The 22,088-nt window shown below is 48.0% G+C and overlaps 1 protein-coding gene across 5 annotated transcripts in view; it reads left to right on the top strand.

The window, feature by feature from the left end:
• The window catches only part of SIN3A (SIN3 transcription regulator family member A), a 268,533-nt gene that overhangs the window by 100,793 nt on the left and 145,652 nt on the right, over window positions 1-22,088 (top strand). For all 5 annotated transcript variants that reach the window (XM_063926402.1, XM_063926403.1, XM_063926401.1 and 2 more), the window contains 5 exons: window positions 8,443-8,559; window positions 8,694-8,932; window positions 9,273-9,456; window positions 9,617-10,199; window positions 10,443-10,612. In XM_063926402.1, the coding sequence (XP_063782472.1) occupies window positions 8,443-8,559; window positions 8,694-8,932; window positions 9,273-9,456; window positions 9,617-10,199; window positions 10,443-10,612 (1,293 nt within the window). The remainder of the gene's footprint in view (window positions 1-8,442; window positions 8,560-8,693; window positions 8,933-9,272; window positions 9,457-9,616; window positions 10,200-10,442; window positions 10,613-22,088) is intronic.

The raw sequence follows: 22,088 nt of genomic DNA, 5'->3' as shown, positions 1-22,088 counted from the left end.
TAGAATAAAAGTTTAAGTTAGGTTTTTTATTTTCAGTGAGTCCTGCTGGCAACAGGCTCACTGCTACGAGGGACTTAGGGGAGAGAAGTAAACTCACCTGCGTGCAGGATGGATTTGCTTCTTAGGCTACTGGACACCATTAGCTCCAGAGGGAGTCGGAACACAGGTCTCACCCTGGGGTTCGTCCCGGAGCCGTGCCGCCGACCCCCCTTGCAGATGCCGAAGTTGAAGAGGTCCAGAGGTCCAGAAACAGGCGGCAGAAGACTTTCAGTCTTCATAAGGTAGCGCACAGCACTGCAGCTGTGCGCCATTGTTGTCAGCACACTTCATACCAGCGGTCACTGAGGGTGCAGGGCGCTGGGGGGGGCGCCCTGGGCAGCAATGTATTATACCTTTTTTATGGCTAAAATACATCACATATAGCCCTTGAGGCTATATGGATGTATTTAACCCCTGCCAGATCTCACAAACTCCGGGAGAAGAGCCCGCCGTTTTAGGGGCGGGGCCTATTCTCCTCAGCACACGGCGCCATTTTCCTGCTCAGCTCTGCTGTGAGGAAGGCTCCCAGGCTCTCCCCTGCACTGCACTACAGAAACAGGGTTAAAACAGAGAGGGGGGGCACTTATTTGGCGATATGATTACATATGTGAAAATGCTATAAGGGAAAACACTTGTATAAGGGGTTGTCCCTGTATAATTATAGCGTTTTTGGTGTGTGCTGGCAAACTCTCCCTCTGTCTCCCCAAAGGGCTAGTGGGGTCCTGTCCTCTATCAGAGCATTCCCTGTGTGTGTGCTGTGTGTCGGTACGTGTGTGTCGACATGTAGGAGGACGATGTTGGTGAGGAGGCGGAGCAAATTGCCTGTATTGGTGATGTCACTCTCTAGGGAGTCGACACCGGAATGGATGGCTTATTTAGGAATTACGTGATAATGTCAACACGATGCAAGGTCGGTTGACGACATGAGACGGCCGGCAAACAAATTAGTACCTGTCCAGGCGTCTCAGACACCGTCAGGGGCTTGTAAAAACGCCCATTTACCTCAGTTGGTCGACACAGACACGGACACTGACTTCAGTGTCGACGGTGAAGAAACAAACGTATTTTCCTTTAGGGCCACACGTTACATATTAAGGGCAATGAAGGAGGTGTTACATATTTCTGATACTACAAGTACCACAAATAAGGGTATTATGTAGGGTGGGAATAATCTACTTGTAGTTTTTCCTGAATCAGATAAATTAAAGTGTGAGATGATACGTGGGTTTCCTCCGATAGAAAATTATTGGAGGTATACCCTTTCCCGCCAGAAGTGAGGGCGAGTTGGGAAACACACCTTAGGGTGGATAAGGCGCTCACACGCTTATAAAAACAAGTGGCATTACCGTCTCCAGATACGGCCGCCCTCAAAGAGCCAGCTGATAGGAAGCTGAAAAATATCCTAAAAAGTATATACACACATACTGGTGTTATACTACGACCAGCAATCGCCTCAGCCTGGATGTGCAGCGCTGGGGGGGCTTGGTCGGATTTCCTGACTGAAAATATTGATACCCTTGACAGGAACAATATTTTATTGACTATAGAGCATTTTAAGGATGCATTTCTATATATGCGAGATGCGCAGAGGGATATTTGCATTCTGGCATCAAGAGTAGATGTGATGTCCATATCTGCCAGACGATGTTTATAGACACGACAGTGGTCAGGTGATGCAGATTCCAGACGGCACATGGAAGTATTGCCGTATAAAGGGGCGGTCCATCGGACCTGGTGGCCATGGCAACAGCTGGAAAATCCACTTTTGTTACCCCAAGTCACATCTCAGCAGAAAAGGACACAGTCTTTTCAGTCTCAGTCCTTTCGTACCCATAAAGGCAGGCGGGCAAAAGGCTAGTCATATCTGCCCAGGGTTAGAGGAAAGGTAAGAAGACTGCAGCAGGCAGCCCATTCCCAGGAACAGAAGTCCTCCACAGCTTCTGCCAAGTCCGCAGCATGACGCTGGGGCCATACAAGCGGACTCAGGTGCGGTGGGGGGGTCATCTCAAGAGTTTCAGCACGCAGTGGGCTCACTCGCAAGTGGACTCCTGGATCCTACACGTAGTATCCCAGGTGTACATTGGAAATTCGAGACGTCTTCCCCTCACAAGTTCCTGAAGTCTGCTTTACCAACGTCTCCCTCCGACAGGGAGGCAGTATTGGGAAAAAATTCACAGGCTGTATTCCCAGCAGGTGATAATCAAAGTACCCCTCCTACAACAAGGGAAGGGGTATTATTCCACACTATATTGTGGTACTGAAGCCAAACGGCTCGGTGAGATCTAAAAGATTTGAACAATTACATACAAGGGTTCAAATCAAGATGGAGTCACTCAGAGCAGTGATAGCGAACCAGGACGATTATGGTGTCACTGGATATCAGGGACGCTTACCTACATGTCCAAATTTTGCCCTTCTCACCAAGGGTATCTCAGGTTCGTGGTACAGAACTGTCACTATCAGTTCAGAAGCTGCCGTTTGGATTGTCCACGGCACCCCGGGTATTTACCATGGTAATGGCCGAAATGATGATTCTTCCTAAAAGAAATATGGACGCTTTCCTGATAAGGGCAAGGTCCAGAGAACAGTTGGCGGTCGGAGTAGCACTATCTCAAGTAGTTCTACGACAGCACGAGTGGATTCTAAATATTCCAAAATCGCAGCTTTTTCCGACGACACGTCTAATGTTCCTAGGAATGATTCTGGACACAGTCCAGAAAAGGATGTTTTCTCCCGGAGAAGAAGGCCAGGGAGTTATCCGAGCTAGTCAGGAACCTCCTAAAACCAGGAAAAGTATCAGTGCATCATTGCACAAGGCTCCTGTGAAAAATGGTGGTTTCTTACAAAGCGATCCCATTCGGTAGATTTCACGCAAGAACCTTTCAGTGGAATCTGCTGGGAAAATGGTCCGGATCGCATCTTCAGATGCATCAGCGGATAACCCTGTCTCCAAGGACAAGGGTGTTTTCTTCTGCGGTGGCTGCAGAGTGCTCATCTATGAAAGGGCCGCAGATTCGACATTCAGGACTGGGTCCTGGTGACCACGGATGCCAGCCTGAGTGGCTGGGGAGCAGTCACACAAGGAAAAAATTTCCAGGGAGTGTGATCAAGTCTGGAGACTTCTCTCCACATAAATATACTGGAGCTAAGGGCAATTTACAAGGCTCTAAGCTTAGCAAGACCTCTGCTTCAAGGTCAGCCGGTATTGATCCAGTGGGACAACATCACGGCAGTCGCCCACGTAAACAGACAGGGCGGCACATGAAACAGGAGGGAAATGGCAGAAACTGCAAGGATTCTTCGCTGGGCGAAAAATCATGTGATAACACTCTCAGCAGTGTTAATTCCGGGAGTGGAAAACTGGGAAGCAGACTTCCTCAGCAGGCATAACCTCCACCCGGGAGAGTGGGGACTTCAGCGGGAAGTCTTCCACATGATTGTAAACCGTTGGGAAAAACCAAAGGTGGACATGATGGCGTCCCGCCTGAACAAAAAACTAGACAAATATTGCGCCAGGTCAAGGGACCCTCATGCAATAGCGATGGATGCTCTGGTAACACTGTGGGTGTACCAGTCAGGGTATGTGTTCCCTCCTATGCATCTCATACCAAAAGTACTGAGAATCATAAGAAGGAGATGAGTAAGAACGATACTCGTGGTTCCGGATGGGTCAAGAAGGACTTGGTACCCGGAACTTCAAGAGATGCTCACGGAAGAACCGTGGCCTCTACCTTTAAGAAAGGACCTGCTCCAGCAGGGGCCTTGTCTGTTCCAAGACTTACCGCGGCTGCGTTTGACGGCATGGCAGTTGAACGCCGGATCCTGAAAGGGCATTCCAGATGAAGTCATCCCTACCCTGGTCGAAGCCAGGAAGGATGTAACCGCAAAACATTTTCACCGCATTTGGCGAAAATATGTTGCGTGGTGTGAGGCCAAGAAGGTCCCTACAGAGGAATTCCAACTGGGTCGTTTCCTACATTTCCTGAAAACAGGACTGTCTATGGGCCTAAAATTAGGGTCCATTAAGGTTCAAATTTCGACCCTGTCGAATTTCTTCCAGAAAGAACTGGCTTCAGTGCCTGAAGTTCAGACGTTTGTAAAAGGGGTACTGCATATACAGCCTCCTTTTGTGCCCCCAGTGGCACCTTGGGATCTCAATGTTGTTTTGAGTTTCATAAAGTCACATTGGTTTGATCCACTCACCACTGTGGAATTAAAATATTTCACATGGAAGGTGAAGATTCTATTAGCCCTGGCTTCAGCCAGGCGTGTGTCAGAATGGGCGGCTTTATCATATAAAAGCCCTTACTTAATTTTTCATTCTGACAGGGCAGAATTGAGGACTCGTCCTCAATTTCTCCTTAAGGTGTTTTCTGTTTTTCACATGAACCAACCTATTGTGGTACCTGCGGCTACTAGGGACTTGGAGGACTCCAAGTTACTTGACGTTGTCAGGGCCCTGAAAATATGTTTCCAGGACGACTGGAGTCAGAAAATCTGACTCGCTGTTTAGCCTGTATGCACCCAACAAGATGGGTGTTCCTGCTTCTAAGCAGACGATTGCTCGCTGGATTTGTAGTACAATTCAGCTTGCACATTCTGTGGCAGGCTTGCCACAGCCAAAATCAGTAAAAGCCCATTCCACAAGGAAGTGGGCTCATCTTGGGCGGCTGCCCGAGGGGTCTCGGCTTTACAACTTGGCCGAGCTGCTACTTGGTCAGGGGCACACCCTGACTGAGGAGGATCTGAAGTTCTCTCATTCGGTGCTGCAGAGTCATCCGCACTCTCCCGCCCGTTTGGGAGCTTTGGTATAATCCCCATGGTCCTGACGGAGTCCCCAGCATCCACTTAGGACGTTACAGAAAATAAGAATTTACTTACCGATAATTCTATTTCTCGTAGTCCGTAGTGGATGCTGGGCGCCCATCCCAAGTGCGGATTGTCTGCAATACTTGTACATAGTTATTGTTCCAAAAATCGGGTTATTCTTGTTGTGAGCCATCTTTTCAGAGGCTCCTTCGTTGTTATCATACTGTTAACTGGGTTCAGATCACAGGTTGTACGGTGTGATTGGTGTGGCTGGTATGAGTCTTACCCGGGATTCAATATCCTTCCTTATTATGCACGCTCGTCCGGGCACAGTATCCTAACTGAGGCTTGGAGGAGGGTCATAGGGGGAGGAGCCAGTGCACACCACCTGATCCTAAAGCTTTTATTATTGTGCCCTGTCTCCTGCGGAGCCGCTAAACCCCATGGTCCTGACGGAGTCCCCAGCATCCACTACGGACTACGAGAAATAGAATTATCGGTAAGTAAATTCTTATTTTTGAATCTAAAATCCTTGAACACTTACCTAAAGGTTTTCAAGTTCAAGATGGAATTCTTGCGAGCAGTGATTGCGGGCTTGGAAGAACGGGAGTTCTTAGGCATCTTTGATATCCAGGGAGACTATCTCCATATCCCAATTTGGCCACCTCGTCAGGCCTACCTGAGGTTTGCCCTGGTGAACAATTACTTTCGGTTCCAAGCGTTAACCTTCAGCTTGTCCAAGGCTCCGAGGGTGTTCACGAAGGTGATGGCGGAGATGATGTTCTAACTCCAGGTCCAGGGGGTCAATGTTGTTCCTTACCTGGACGATCTTCTGATAAAAGCAAGATCCAGGGAGCTTTTATTGCTCCATATAGACCGCACTATCTAGCTTCTGTCCCACCATGGGTGGATCCTCAATCTATAGAAGTCCCACCTGGAGCCAACTCAGAGGCTCCTGTTCCTGGGAATGTTGCTGGATATTGTGGCTCAAAAGGTATTTCTCCCAGAGGGCAAGGTGAGAACACTTCAGGAGATGGTCCGCATGGTTCTCCGGCCTTCTCTGATATCCATCCATCTTTGCATAAGATTGTTGGGGAAAATGGTTGCCTCGTACGAGGCGATCCAGTATGGAAGGTTCCATGCCAAAACTTTTCAGTTGGACCAAGTGGTCAAGATCACATCTTCAGATGCACCGGATAATTTGGCTGTCACCTAAGGCCAGGATTTCTCTCTTGTGGTGGCTGCAGTCCTGCAACCTACTGGAAGGCTGAAGTTTCGGGGTTCAGGATTGGATCCTCCTCATGACGGATGCGAGTCAGAGAAAATGGGGATCTGTTCTGGAAGCTTTGGGACGTCCCCATCGTACTAGATTCCCCCAATATCCCTTATGGATGCTAGAGAAAATAGGATTTTAATTACTTACTGGTAAATCCTTTTCTCGTAGTCCATAAGGGATATTGGGCGCCTGCCTCAGTGCGTTGATTTTTCTGCAGGTTCTCTTTATATGCCTGTTCAGCTGTTGCTGTTTTGTTGCCATTCATTGCTGGCCGTTTTGTGTTAGTGGTGTGCTGGTGTATGAACCTCACCACTCCTTGTTTAATGTTCCTTCTCTCAAGTATGTCCTTTCTCCTTCTGGCACTGTTTTACCTATAACTGCCTGCGGGAGGGGGCATAGAGGGGAGGAGCCAGCACACCCAGTTGAAGAAATTTAAAGTGGTCTGGCTCCTTTGGACACCGTCTATACCCCATCATACTAGATTCCCCCCAATATCCCTTATGGACTACGAGAAATGGATTTACCGGTAGGTAATTAAAATCCTATTTTTACATCTACTGTAGTATAATGGTACACAAGGTGAAGCGTTTGGACAAATTTACCTTGATGCCTGCTTGGAACCTCAGTACTGTTTCTAACAAAGCCCCAGGGAAAAGGTTAGGAATACAGATCAAGAGGACAGACCTTGATTATTTCAACAACAAATATAAAACCAGAACAGAAGCAAGAACAAGGTTAGGTGACAGCTTTGTCTTGGCAGTCCATCTCTGTGCCAAAAGTCATGTACACCGCAGCAGGCACAGGTCTGAATGTTGTCTGTTTTGTAGTCCAAACCAGCCTGATCTATTTATGCACTGCATTTTGCTCTAAGTGTATGGTCAGTTTATCATTATGCACAACTGCAGTCCTCTGAATTGTGAAATACTTTTGTAGCATGTTTCCTGTCATTGTTCCAATTGGGTCAAGATGTCCAGTTCTAGGACTGGATTTGGGCTTAGGTTATTTACCTGTCCCATGTGGATGCAGTTAGGATACAGACAGTGGAATCCTGGCGGTAAGTACTGGCCTTCTGGTTAGGCACTATGGGGAGGCTGTGGAGTGGCGGAGGTTAGGGTTAGACTGCAGGGTGGGGGAGGTTAAGGTTAGGCAGTGGGAGGAAGCGGAGGGTTAGGCTGCTGGAGGGTTGGATTAGGGGTAGGGTAGAAATACAGTCATCCGTCCGTATTATGACTGCTGGGAATTTGTACCCAATCTGTCCCAGGTGCTACAAGTTTTATAGTGACTAAACAGGCCTTTGCTCAGATGAGGTGTACTGTAAGTCCTGTAACTACTTACTGGCAATGCCTAGAACAAAATGGGCGAGGTGTTTGGCACACTTTATGCAGAGCTGTTGGAGCGGTCTTTCCTTCTCCGGGGGTCTAGTGGGTCTGATCCCTCACTTCTACTCTTCTGGGAGAATCCGGATTTATCCGAATACCTTCCTGTACTGCAGGAAGCTTTGGGCTCTTCTGCAGCATAACCAGAGGAGCCAGTTTCATCTTAGGGTATCCTCTCCACTAGTGAACGTGTTGAAATCCACCTATGCAACCTATTCACAGAGGTCTTCAAACTTGGTAGTAGGTCTAGCTTTCTCAGTAGATGGCCATCCTGGGGTCAACTTCCACATCATTCAGCAGACTGATCGAAAAGGTCTTGCTTACTTCTGACAAGACAGCTTTTCAAACGGTCTTTGGGATTTCTTCAACTCTGAAGGAGAAGGGGGGGGGGGGGGGTCTCTCTTTGGTCTTTGAATTATTGTTAGCATCATGGTGGCCATGTGGTAATACAACCAGAGGTGGAGCTAATTGTGGGCAACAGACTGAGAAAATGGTTTCTCAGTAGTCAGACCCTTTGCCCAGGGCAGTGGTCCGTTACTAGGGGAAGTATTGTGGGTAGCTAAGAGTTTCAGACATGAGGGCTGTCTTGTAGGTCTGCATTCCTCATCATTCTTAGACCCAAGCCTCCCTTTACAACCCATCACAGTTTCCATGTTCCTTATGGTGGACTTGGCTGTCTGGAATGCTGCTCATCTTGAATGTCTGTCCTGCTATTATCAAAGACAGTGTACCTAATCTAGTTCTGTGACATGACGTTATCACCATATACCTCGATAAGTTGGTATTGAATTTCAGCTGCTAAAAAAGGGAGGAAAGGCAATGTTATCATGAAGGGGGAAATAATGGTTTACATTTTTATAGCCTTATCAAGGAAGTCTATTGTAGAATTGTTTTTTGACTTAGCTATAGTATCTTATTGGCTACCCCTTCCACCACCCACAGGTCCTGAATGATACATGGGTATCTTTTCCGTCATGGTCAGAGGACTCCACCTTTGTCAGTTCTAAAAAGACCCAATATGAAGAGCACATTTATCGTTGTGAAGATGAGCGGTTTGAGGTGCGCATGAACAATATTTTCCTCTTCTATCTTACCTCCTTAAATGCTTTTTTGGTGTGTGTGTGTCTGTGTGTTTTTGTTTTCCTATAAATGAACTAATCATGGCATCTGTGGTTTTTGGTCTGTTGCTTCAGCTGGATGTTGTGCTAGAGACCAATCTAGCAACTATCCGTGTGCTAGAGTCCATTCAGAAGAAGCTGTCACGGCTATCTGCTGAGGACCAGGCTAAATTTCGTTTGGACAACACTTTAGGAGGAACCTCAGAAGTCATTCATCGCAAGGCTCTTCAAAGGATATATGCAGACAAGGCTGCTGATATTATAGATGGCTTGAAGAAAAACCCAGCTGTTGCTGTCCCAATTGTGCTGAAAAGGTTAGTGGTTTTTCTTTCACAACATTTCAGACTCTAGTATTTAGAAATTGTGAATTTATGCTTCTAATCTTGCATTTTATTATATCGCCACTACTGTTAAAGTTTAACAATGTAGCAAACGAGTGTCTAATCCCTCATTAGCAGTCTCCGAACAGGTGGGCAATCTTGCGTATACTGTATTTTGGGGGTGACCAGAAGTGAACTCCAACATGGCGCTCTACTTCTGTATTGTGAAATATGTTTGTAGCATGATATATAGATCTTACTCTGGAACTTCTAAGCACCTATAACTCATGTTCCCAAGTTCATATGCATCGTTTTTCCTTATGCCTATTTTAAGGTTGAAAATGAAGGAAGAGGAATGGAGGGAAGCCCAGCGAGGCTTCAATAAGATATGGCGAGAACAGAATGAAAAGTACTACCTGAAATCGCTAGATCACCAGGGGATAAACTATAAACAGATTGACACAAAGGTCCTTCGCTCGAAGAGTCTGCTCAATGAAATTGAGAGCATATATGATGAGGTGAGTGCGCCCTATTCTACAAGTTGGTCTATAAGTTGGTGTACATGATCAGTCTAAATCTCCACTTTGTCCTACCTGCGTTATTGTGAATTTACAGTCTTTTCTTTTTTTGTGTGTGGGGCCACCCAGTTTCTTACGATATTTGTCGTCTTTTCTGTAGCGACAAGAGCAAGCGTCAGAAGACAATTTGGGAGTCCCCACAGGCCCTCACCTCAACCTGACATATGAGGACAGACAGATACTGGAGGATGCAGCTTCTCTTATTATTCACCATGTGAAGCGACAGACTGGTATCCAAAAAGAGGACAAGTACAAGATCAAACAAATTGTTTACCATTTTATCCCAGACTTGCTCTTCTCCCAGCGAGGAGAGTTATCTGACGTTGAAGAGGAGGAAGAGGAAGAGACAGTTGAAACAGAAGACGGGATTACCAAGAAACACAATGGCGTGGGGGGAGGTGGTGGCAGCAGCCCACCAAAAGCCAAGCTCATGTTTGGGAACACTGCAGCGCAGAAATTTAGGGCCATCGAGGATGCGTACAACTTGTTCTATGTTAACAATAACTGGTACATCTTCCTGCGCTTGCACCAGATACTCTGCTCTCGCCTCCTGCGCATTTACAACCAAGCAGAAAAGCAAGTTGAAGAGGAGATGCGAGAAAGAGAGTGGGAAAGAGAAGTGCTGGGTCTGAAGAGGGATAAGAATGACAGTCCTGCCATCCAGCTGCGGCTCAAAGAGCCAAGTAAGTGGTAGAGTTATGGGCTGACCGGCGGAAGTGGTTTCTGTTCTGCGCCAGTGAGTGGATAGTGCTCATATTGTCACCATTTATGTTATTCTATCCCCCTCCCTCCCCTTTTTCAATTCGGATTAAAATTTTCTAGTGTCCTATTAATACTCCACAGATTTTACTTGTCATGAACAAGCTGTTCATTCTTTGCCTTCATGAAGCCCTATGAGATTTTAATGCAGTTCTTCCATCTTACAGTGGACATTGAAGCTGTAGATTACTATCCAGCATTCCTAGATATGGTTCGTAACCTGCTGGACGGGAATATGGACTCAAACCAATATGAAGACTCCTTGCGGGAGATGTTCACCATCCATGCCTTTATTGCCTTTACTATGGACAAGCTGGTACAAAGCATAGTCAGACAGGTAAGTAGTTCCAAAATATGTGGACCAACAATAGGTATAAGTGCAGTGGAAAAACCACTATAAAGAGACCACAATAAATGGACTAGATCAATGACTAGAGATGTAAATGAGCTAAAAAAAAAAAAAAAAACTCTTCACCCTTGCTAGAAATTTAAACATGTAACTCGTTGACTACTTTTAGTAATATTAAAGCAGTTATTTTAGTTGCGTGATTTGCAGATATAAGATTCTTCACTGAGGGCTGATTTGTTCTTACATGTGATAGTCAGGACATGCTGTCTAATGCTTAAGGTACACATCATTGAGTAGGACCTCCCCAATAAAATGTAAATCCACCAGATTCAACGTAAATGCAACCAGTAACTAGTGTTTTTTTTTAAATTAATATGGCAGTGTCTTCGTTTAAAGACAACTTTCACTTTGTATAGATATCTCCAGGGGAGCCGGGTACTACTGGCCCAGGTTGGCTGGAGCCCGGGTAGGTAGCACATTGGGCAGGGAGAGAGCGGAGACTGCTGTCTACCCAGCCCTGCACACACTGGGGTGACTGCCCTGCATGACATTATATTTCAGTGTAAAATGGAACTTGGATGTGTATACGTGCATGAGAAACTGACTTTCACACTCCTAAAGGTATCGCTGTGTTTGAGGAAAGTTTCATTCACAAATACTGGGCTTTTTACAGAGTCGCATATAGGTCCAAATACAGCCACACTCTGAATGCGTGTGGAATGCAAACAGTTGCAGTTTTGTAGAACCTGCTGCAGACGCCATCGGACCTGCCTATGACTTGGAATCAGCCTCACTGTATTTATCTGCACCAGTAATAACAAAATGCAACCTCTCGGTTCACACTAACCCAATGAGAGTGCCTCTATTTAACAGATTGCTTCCAGTGTCCATCAGAACGCCACAGCTCCTGGCCACTAGTCTGCTACACAGTGTGTCTTATGGTAATTTGTAAGGGATGTACTTACTATACCGATGCCAGGATCCCCGACCATTTAACAGCCCGACAGTCAGCATGCCGACTGACGGGGACTATTCCAACTTGTGGGTGTCCACAACACCCATAGAGTGGGAATAAAACCTGTGGTAAACCACTGAGCCCACTGCGTGACGAGCACAGCAAGCCTGCAAAGGGCTTTGGGGGTCATTCTGAGTTGATCGCTCCTTTTTGCAGCCGTGCGAACGCATAGTCGCCGCCCACAAGGGAGTGTATATTTGCTGTGCAAGGGTGCGATTGCTTTTGCAGCATAGCGGTACAAAAATAGTTTGTGCAGTTTCTGAGTAGCGCAGAACTTACTCAGCCCTTGCGATCACTTCAGCCTGTCTGGTCCCGGAATTGACGTCAGACACCTGTCCTGAAAATGCTTGGAAACGCCTGCGTTTTTCCAAACACTCCCAGAAAACGGTCAGTTGACACCCATAAATGCCTTCTTCCTGTCAATCTCCTTGCGATCGGCTGTGCAAATGGATTCTTTGTTAAATCTATCGCGCAGCAACGATCCGCTTTGTACCCGCATGCATAGTAGTGACCTTATCGCTGCGCTGTGAAAAACTGCAGCGTGCGATCAAGTCTGAATGACCCCCTTTGTTGTGCTCACCCCCGCCTGCATTCTAAGGCTCGGGATCCCGGCGTCTGTATGGTGACCGGCAGGATCCCAAACGCCGGTTACCCGAACCCAACCTGTTAGTAAATCATAGTTCTTTTATCATGATTTCCACCCGAACCCCACACATTACACCCCAGCTCTCTGGGAATTTGGCACCTCCTCCTTGACATTCCTCACCAGAAAACGGCAAGTCGGCAGCTCCTGCTCCTTCCTCTGTTGTGATACCATTTGTTTACTTTATTGGGTTAGGTGTATCTGGGAGCCAGTGTTATGTACACACTATGCTTATTGTGGTTTCTGTTGTACAGGGTTCACTCTATTGTTGTTTATCTTACAGCTACCTTTACCCTTTCTCTTTGCATCTGCCATGGCTGTAATTTCTCGTTTAGTTTACAGTTGGAATGACACTTTCTTGTTTTTAAATGTCTTGCTAAATTTGGAATTGGACGTGCAGAAAAAAACCCTTTGGGCGCAAGCTTAGCCGCCAACCTTTTCAATGGTATATTACTTGCAGCTCCCAGCTGACAACTCTTAATAAGTCAATTGTCTATTACTAGCAATATAAGGTAGCAATTTATCAAGGGAGCACATTCAAACATTTTATTAAATGACGCAGTAACAATTACTGAACATGCACACATTAAAAACACTATAAAAAGCAGGAAATGAAGGCTCCTATAGATTAAATTAATATGAGAAAGTATATCTAATTTCCCACTGAGATCAATATTTCCATCACTTGCTTTGTTTTAACCTTTTAACTTTACACTGATTCCAAGGATGGAGAACACCAGACTGGCTGTCAGTCTTTTTACGGTGCTATGCTCGACCCCCTAGCTGCTTTCAGTCTTTGTAACACATTCATAATAATGTTCTAGATTTTTTTTTTATTATTATTTTAATCTCTGTTCTAACATTTTTGGCCTTGAGTTTAGTCACACTTGTCACCCTTCTCACATAAATTTTTTGGGCATCACTCTCTCCATCAGGGATGAAAATATTTAGGAAGAAGGTCGATCATAACAATCTAAATTGTAAAAATTGCCACTATAAATAGTGAAAGAATAATATACCAAAGGTCAATATTTGAGGTTTAAACGGATTGTACAGACGAGGCAAGTTTTCTAGGGCAAGCTAAAGACCTCACATACGCGTTCCTGGATCAAGGCAACTCCAAAACCCTCTTGGATGGTACACTTAATAAGGCAATTACTAGAGAGAGAAATACTCTATCTGTTAACCAAATTTGAGTGATCATCTACCCAAGAGAGACCAGCTGGATTTGCTGTTTATTACTAAATATATGTATGCTAATGATATCAAAAGAATATTATGTAAGAACTTTGGGATTCTGAAACTAGATAACATGCTCTCTAAGGAAGCCAATCCCGGCCGGGTATCGGGATTGAAAAATGGTCAATCCTGAGATTCCCGGTATTGGCTTTTTCCTACGTGTGCGCCCCTATGGCCTCCATACGACTGGGGTGGGTGGGACACATCCTTCGGGCTCATCGGTGGGTGACTGCGTACAGCTGACTGCGCAGTGTGACCTGTGACTTTACGTCACACTGCGCAGGTGGAGCTCGGAGGAGGGGGCTGGGTAGCGTCTGAGCGTCCTAAGTATCTTGGATCTATTTTTTTCTGTGTTCTCCTCTGCTTGCTGTACCTGCTTCTTCAATGCATGGGCGGGCGGATGCAGAGTCTAAAAGAACTTAAGATATCATACCGGTTTTTGGGTAGTTTTATTTGGCCCTGATTTTAGTTGATCTCATTAGCTAGGCAACGGGTGGAAAGCATTACTTCGTTCTGGTTAGTTTCCCAAAATTGGGTGATGCTAGTTTAATTCCTTTCATGCTGCCTGCAAAGGAAAGAGGTCTTAAGATACCAGTCCTTCACTTCCTGTGGAGCGCATTCTAGATGGTAAATATCCTCGGACTGATAAGAGATCCGTAACCAAGCCTGCAGACAGAGGCTGCTGCTCAGCAGTCTATCTGCTGTACAGTTGCCGTTTTGGGAACTTGCCTACTCCTCAACCTGGTCTCTACTTTTGTGGCTGAGGCCCAATAACATGAACAAGGGTTGTCCAGTTGTCTTTTAGACCAGGATGATTTTGATCTCAAACTCCAGTTTTCAGGGTTGGGGGTCGATCTTTTATCATGGTCTGTCTCAGTCAGTGGACCTGGGGGAAGTTAGGCTTCCGATAAATGCTGGTGGCCTACAGAAGGAGTAGTTGATGAGAGGAAATCTTGGTAATGATTCAGAAAACTCCCTGACACTGCACAAAACCCATCAGAAACCTATGCTTGGAAGACCAGAATGATTGGGCCTTACTGTATTAATACTGGAGGTGGAGAACTTGGATGCTGACTCCTTTAAAGGCTCATTCAGGTGCGGTCGCAAAACTGCAATTGTACGCACATTGGTTAGTGTTTTCTTTCTGCGCATGCCTCTGAACCGCAGTGTGCACGCGAAGCAAGTGAATTGATGATTGCGGTCGCAAAGAGGAATGAGTCACAAAGTGAGTTACAGGAAGACAGCTTTTGGGGGTGGGAACGGGAAGTGGTTGGGTAAACAGGCGTGTCGTGGCCATTTTGTGGGCATGCATAAATTAGAAGTTGCGATCTTGCTTGCTACTGGAGAGCAGCTCAGCCTGTGCGACCTTAGAGGCACTCAATACTGTCCAATACGACTCTATTTGTGGCATTGGTGCTGATTTATCTGCAGTGGGTGTCACTATGCTCATGTTGGCTTCTTACCAATTACATATGACAAAAAATAGCAGAGGCACTAGAAAGAGTCTCATACCTTCCCAGAAAGTAGTCTCTACCCTAAAGTCTTCCAACACTTTGTAGAAAGGTGGGGTCAGCCAGAGATTAGGAAGATAGCTTAAAGTTACAAAAAAAGGCTATTCTTAAGGCTAGGTATATGTGGGTGTTTTGGTGAATGCCATGACAGTTATTAGGATTTTCATTGAATAGCTACATTGAGTAGTGTTACTGTTAGATCTGGCATCTTTGTGCTACTTATATTTTGTTACATTGACTCTGTGCATTTACACAAATGCTTACACTGCAAACTTTCACACTGGTACCCCTTTCACATTTGCAGCAAAATCCTGGTTTATGATGCTCAGCAACCTGGGATTTTACTGAATGTAAAACAAACTACCCTGCTCATTACCATGGTCGTCCGGAGACCCGGTGATTTCCACACTCTCAAGTTTGTAAGGGATATTGGTGACACATTTTATTCTCAACTTTACTACATATCTAAGTATACACTCTCATTAAAGATATGGCCATCCATATCCAACATTGGGGAATTTCTAACATTTATAACGTAGATAAATGATACATCATTTTTTTTGACTTGCATGCCAAACATGTAGTCTGGATAGTATACTATGAGCGGAATGCAATTAGCCATTGATTCCCGAGGGGGAGGGGTAATTCATTTGACGCCGATAGCCACCATTATTGGGGATTTTGTTTTACTGTCTGGGCACAGGAGAAATAAAATCCCTGATAAGTGCCTTTGTTCTTTTTTCCAGCTGAGATTGCGAAAACGCATGGATCCGTGAACTTATCCTATATCCTGTGTGGTTTTTCATTTTGTTTTTTCTCATGAAAACGGTTTCATTTTTCCTATAAAAAATAACGGGCATTGGGGGGGCGTGGCCTGGAGGCTGAATGGAGTGGCAGCACGAACGGGGAACTCCACTACAGCTGTGGAGATAATACCTCCTTGCCTCTCCCCCCATGCCCTATCCCTCCTAGAATCGGCCCCTGCTGCTGAGTGATCCCCCCTCTCCGAGGTGGACTAGCGCCGCGGAATCGAGGAGCCGGTTTACTGGTTCCTGCGGATTGCGCCCTGTCCACCATCCAGACGCCAGGGCCTCGATTTGGGTCCGGCGCTTTTGGCCACCTACAGTACCTGCCCGTGGAGCGCCTGCCGGGGGCCCTCGTCCTGCAACCTGCGCCCGGACCACCTTCTTCGGGACCACTGTGACTGGTAGTGCTCAAGGAGAGCTGGGGGACCGGCCGAACGCAGGCGCGAGGAGTCCGGAGTCCCGGCAGCGGCGGCCATCTTGGACCCCGTGAGCCGGGGGAAGCCGCGGAAGACGCATGACCCGGGTGGCGCCTCATCAAGCCGAGGTGAGCTGCCCTCCTGCCCGGAGACGATCATCTCCCCACTGCAGCCTTACACTTCCTCCCTGTGGGCGCCTGCCGCCGGGAACCCTGGTTGGAACGCCGGGGGGAGCACAGGCCCGTCCCTCCTGCGCTCTTGTCCTGGGGCTGGCTCCGTGGGCCTCCACTATATCACTGGCCCTTTCTAGATTATTTGGCCGGACCCCCTCCCCCTGTGCTGCTGTTGTCTGGAGGGCGCTGCCTTCCCCGTCCCCTTGACGGCCTGCGCCTCTCTGCCACTCCTGCGGCCCAGGACCCCGTGTTGGAGATCTGCCTGCTGTAGCCCTCCGAAGCCCACATTATACCCTGCCTGAGGGCCTCGGTTCCCTCTCTGGCCCTGCACGCTCCTGCACCTCCCTGCGGCCTCCTGCCTCTCCCGGTCTCCGTGGGGGCCTTTACTGCTGCCGAGCCCAGACGCCCTTTCCCCTGCTGCCTGGTCCTGGTGCTGCCCCGGTCACTGGCTGGTCCGTGTCCAGGTCTCATCCCCGCAGTTCCTGGACGGGGGTGGACCTCCAGAGTGTCCGGTCTCCTGCAGCCTCTGACTGTCTGACTCTTCTCCGGGACCACGTGGACCCTCCTCTATGCCGAAGCTCCCCGGCCCTGTCCTACCCGCCTTGCTCGGCTGGCCACGTCATGATGCTTCTCTAGAGCCCCCCGCCTTACCCCCCCTGGTCCTGAGCCTTACTGCTGGAGCGCCTTCTCTACCTCCCACCCTGCTGTCCACCCCCTTTCTCATATGTTCACGATGCCCAGGGGCGGCAAAAAGTCACAGGGGTCCGACCTCACCATTCCTTACTAAAAAGAGCACCCCGGCCAAGAGCAGGCCCGATGCTCCTGAACCCCCCCATGGTCCCTCCGATTCTGAGGCCGAAGACGACGATCTCACACCCCTTACCCGCAGGGACTTTCTCTCCCTCCTTAAGGAGATGCGGGATGTTAAAACCTCTGTCCAGGCTCTCCACTCCCTGAAATCCGATATTGCTGACATTGGCTCCAGAACGGATCAACTTGAACGGCGAGTGGAAGAGGTGGTGTTGTTCCAACAAGCGGTCGAGACAGACTTCCATCAACTCCGCCAAGATGTTGCCCAATTGCGGGAGGAGCATGAGGACCAAGACAATAGGGCGAGGAGAAATAACCTGAGGATTCGGGGTATTCCTGAGGAGGTCGAAGCGGCCCACCTTGATCTTTACCTTAAGCGCCTCTTTGCCCACCTATCACCTGACACCCCTGAAGAACTTCTTCTCCTGGATCGAGCGCATCGAGCCCACCGACCTCGTTCCCAAGACTCCTCCCAGCCCAGGGATGTCATCCTCCGACTGCACTACTTCACTGCGAAAGAGGCCATTATGAGAGAAGCCCGACGGCTGGGGTCTGTGACTTTCCAGAATGCCCCCCTGCAGATCTTCCAGGACTTATCCCCGCTCACCCTGGCCAAACGTAGAGACTTTAAACCCGTCACTTCCCTGCTCGCCGGTCATAATGTTAAATACCGCTGGGGTTTCCCTTTCCGTATCCTGGTTTGGCACCAAGGGAAGCTGCTCACGGCCAAGAACCTACCCGAGGCTCAAACGCTGCTCTCCAAGCTGGGTATCCACACCGCTGAGCAGGATATTTCTACTCAACGCCTGCCACCGCGGACACAGCGGAACTCGCCTCAGCCTCCCCGATCTGAGTGGTTTACGGTCCCAGCTTCTGCGGCCTACCCGGCTCCACCTCCAGTTCCCTGATGGACTTCTAGCTCTCTGTTTAATGTCTTCTCTTTATAATTGTGTCGACCTTTCCTGGTCGTACTCCCCTAGCCGGGGAGCTGTTTCACTTTAGATCTCCCGCATCCTGATTTCCCGACCCCTTCGTTGATTCTCGACTGTTTTGTTGTTATCCCTTGTTAAAATGTTAACATGTTAATATTCTAAAAAGTGATCATCTGTTTTTTTTCTCTACCCCCTGCTCCTCCCTTTCTTTCTGGAGCTGGCGCTCCATCTGTTCTTTGTTCCTGCTTTCTTTCCAGCTTTTTCCCTAAGGTCCCCCCAGGAGAGGTTTGCCTCCTATCCATCGCTATGTGGTGTTTGATCCATCATCTGGATCCCATGCCGCGCCCCCTTAGGGCTTTGAGCCCTCTTGCTGACCTGACCTAGGTGCCCTCCCGACACCTAGTATCCCTTCCCCCTGTCAGCACTACCGGTCCTGGCCCCTATTGCCGGATGACCAACTACCCTCCCATCCCTCCCGGTTTCCTTTCCTTCCTCCCTCCTTTCTGACCACGTTGTCTCTCGCTTTGTATCCTTCTTCTCTATCTCTCTTCTTCCTTCCCCTACTTTCAGTGTTCCACACTCCTTCTATTCTGCCTACTTCTTTGTTGCTTGCCCATGGGTCTCCGGGTACTCTCCTTTAATGTGAAGGGCTTGAATAGCCCTCAAAAGAGAGGTAAGCTCTTTGCCTCCCTTAAACTCCATAATGGCGACCTGGTCTTTCTCCAGGAGACTCACTTCCTACATAACTCCCAACCTACGCTGCAATGTAAACCATACCCTGATTCTTTCCATGCCTGTGATCATACAGCCAAGAAACGGGGGGTCGCGATTTTATTTGCCCGCCACCTCACCTTTGAGCTTCTAGATTCCCATGCCGACAAGGATGGCCGGTTTCTTGTTTTAGTGGGGAAACTTAATAACAAACTATGCACCCTAGCTAACGTCTATGCCCCTAACCAACGACAGGAACTATTCTTTGCAAAGCTAGATAGTCTCCTTAGTCCAGGTTCAAGAGAGATATAGGTCGGTATCTAGCGCAGTTAAGGGTGTCCTTGCCTTCTTTAGGGATCACCACAATTCTAGCCTCCTAAGCTAGATACTCTCCTTACTCTGAGAGCCGCCCTGGAGGCCTATGGCTTGTCTGGTGGCTTTCTCACTGGTGTCCTGGCACTATATTCCGCCCCCTCCGCCACAGTCTTAATCAATGGCGTCCCGTCTGCTCCGGTCCGCATTTCAAATGGTACACCTCAGGGATGCCCTCTCTCACCGCTAATATTTGCCCTCATTATTGAGCCCCTCGCTTCTCAAATTAGAGCTCATCCAAATATACATGGTATACAAGTAGGCCGTATCGATCCTAAAATCTCCCTCTTCGCTGACGACATTCTACTTTCTCTGACCCAGCCCCTTATCTCACTCCCAAATTTATTTTCAGTCCTGCATTCTGCATTCTTCGAGTCCAAGGCGACCTGATACTTGCTGGGGACTTTAACTCTGTTTTAAATCCACAGATAGACCGCTCTCCCTCTCTCCCCACTGCTTCCCCGTCGGACTCCCTCCGCTCTAGATCCCTCCTCCGTCTCATGCGATCCCAGCTTCTCTATGACTCCTGGAGGATAAAAGACCCCTCTGCTCGTGACTATACCTTTTTATTCTGCTCCTCATGATTCCTACTCCCGCATTGATATGGTCCTGCTCAGCCATGATCTCGCCTTGAATCTCCACGCTGCCCATATACACCCGTTGATCTGGTCTGATCATGCCCCTATCTCTTGCGACCTCTCGGGTCTGCTCTCAAACCCCCGCCCCATGACATGGCGTCTTAACGACTCCCTCCTTCACAACCCGGAGATACTTTCCCATCTTCGGGACAAGATTTCCGACTATTTTACCCTGAACGATTCCCCTCACATTTCTAGGTCCACTCTCTGGCTGGCACACAAGGCAGTTCTTCATGGGCACATTATCAGCCTGGCCTCAAAAACCAAAAAGCAGTCCCTCACTCAGTTTAACAAACTCTCTATTAAACTCCACACACTCGAGACCCAGCATAAGGCGTCTTCCGACCAGGCTGTCTTGTCTGAACTCCATACTGTCAAAGCAGAACTTGATCTCCTTCCCTCCAGACGGGTGGCCAAACGTCTCAAATGGCTTTGCCAGTCTTTTTACGAGAAGGCAGACAAGATCCTAGCGGCACGACTCCGTTCCACGAGAGCCAAAACTAATATTTCTATCAGAAACTTTCTCAATCAGCTTGTTCATGACCCCACCGCCATTAGGGATGCCTTCCAATCCTACTACGCTGACTTGTACAACCTTCCACCCCCCTCACCTGGTTCTTCCTCTCTGCCCCACTCTGACCTAGTCTCTCACTTTCTTTCAGCTTCTAACTTGCCTAGATTGCCTCAGGACACCATGGACCATCTTAACAGTGAGATCTCGGTGGAAGAAATTGCCCAGACTATACTCATGCAAAAAATTGGTAAATCCCCGGGCCCGGATGGGTTCACGGCTCTTTACTACAAAATTTTTTCCGATCTTCTCTCCCCCCACCTTCAGTCCTTGTTTAATAGGATTGTCCATGGCGACTCCTTTCCTCCTGAGATGTTGGAGGCTAGAATTGTGGTGATTCCTAAGGAAGGCAAGGACACCCTTAACTGCGCTAGCTACCGACCTATATCTCTCTTGAACCTGGACTTGAAAATCTTCGCTAAAATCCTAGCCAACCGCCTTAACCCGCATCTCCCTTCCCTTGTCCATTACGACCAGGTGGGGTTTATCCCGGGCCGCCAAGCGAGGAATAACGCCAAACGTGCTATTGATCTTATACACATCTCGAACTCCAGGGGATCCCCCGCTATCATGCTCTCTTTAGATGCTGAAAAGGCATTTGACCGGATCTCCTGGAGTTTTCTGAGAGCCGCCCTGGAGGCCTATGGCTTGTCTGGTGGCTTTCTCACTGGTGTCCTGGCACTATACTCCGCCCCCTCTGCCACAGTCTTAATCAATGGCGCCCCATCTGCTCCGGTCCGCATTTCAAATGGTACACGTCAGGGATTCCCTCTCTCACCGCTAATATTTGCCCTCATTATTGAGCCCCTCGCTTCTCAAATTAGAGCTCATCCAAATATACATGGTATACAAGTAGGCCGTATCGATCCTAAAATCTCTCTCTTCGCTGACGACATTCTACTTTCTCTGACCCAGCCCCTTATCTCACTCCCAAATTTATTTTCAGTCCTGCATTCTTACAGCCTTTTATCAGGCTACAAGATCAATTATTCCAAATCTGAGGTTATGCTGCTTCATGTCCCTCACCGAGAGGCTGAATCCCTTCGCACCAACTTCAATTTTAAATGGCAGCCCACAAAGATTAAATATTTGGGGATTTATTTGACCTCCCGCTACGACTCTCTCTTCCGGGAAAACTTTCCACCCCTCCTCACCAAAACACTAGCTGACCTGACATCCTGGAACAGTCTCTTCATTTCGTGGCTGGGCAGGATCATAGCGGTTAAAATTACCATAGTCCCCAAATGGCTTTACCTTTTCCAGACCCTCCCTGTGGCAGTCCCGGCCTCCTTTCTTCGCACTACCCAACGAGCCCTCGTGCGTTTTATCTGGAACCACAGACACCCCCCCCCCCCCCCCCCCCGCATCGCCGCCAATACCCTGAAACGGCCAACCTCCGCTGGCGGTAGAGGTCTTCCTGATATCACACTCTACTACCTAGCCTCCCACCTATCCCATATTGTCACCTCTTATGCTCCTCCGGGGTCTGTATCCTGGTTGGATATCGAGGCAGCCCTCGTTAACCTCTCGGACCTGCCCTCTACCTCCCGACCCCCAACCTCCAAACTCCTCCCCACTATTAAATTTAACCTTAAAATTTGGTACTCCCACTCCCTGAAGATGGGTC

Source organism: Pseudophryne corroboree, chromosome 6, assembly GCF_028390025.1.
Source record: "Pseudophryne corroboree isolate aPseCor3 chromosome 6, aPseCor3.hap2, whole genome shotgun sequence".
Classification (NCBI taxonomy): Eukaryota; Metazoa; Chordata; class Amphibia; order Anura; family Myobatrachidae; genus Pseudophryne; species Pseudophryne corroboree.
This window is presented reverse-complemented; position numbering and strand designations above follow the sequence as displayed.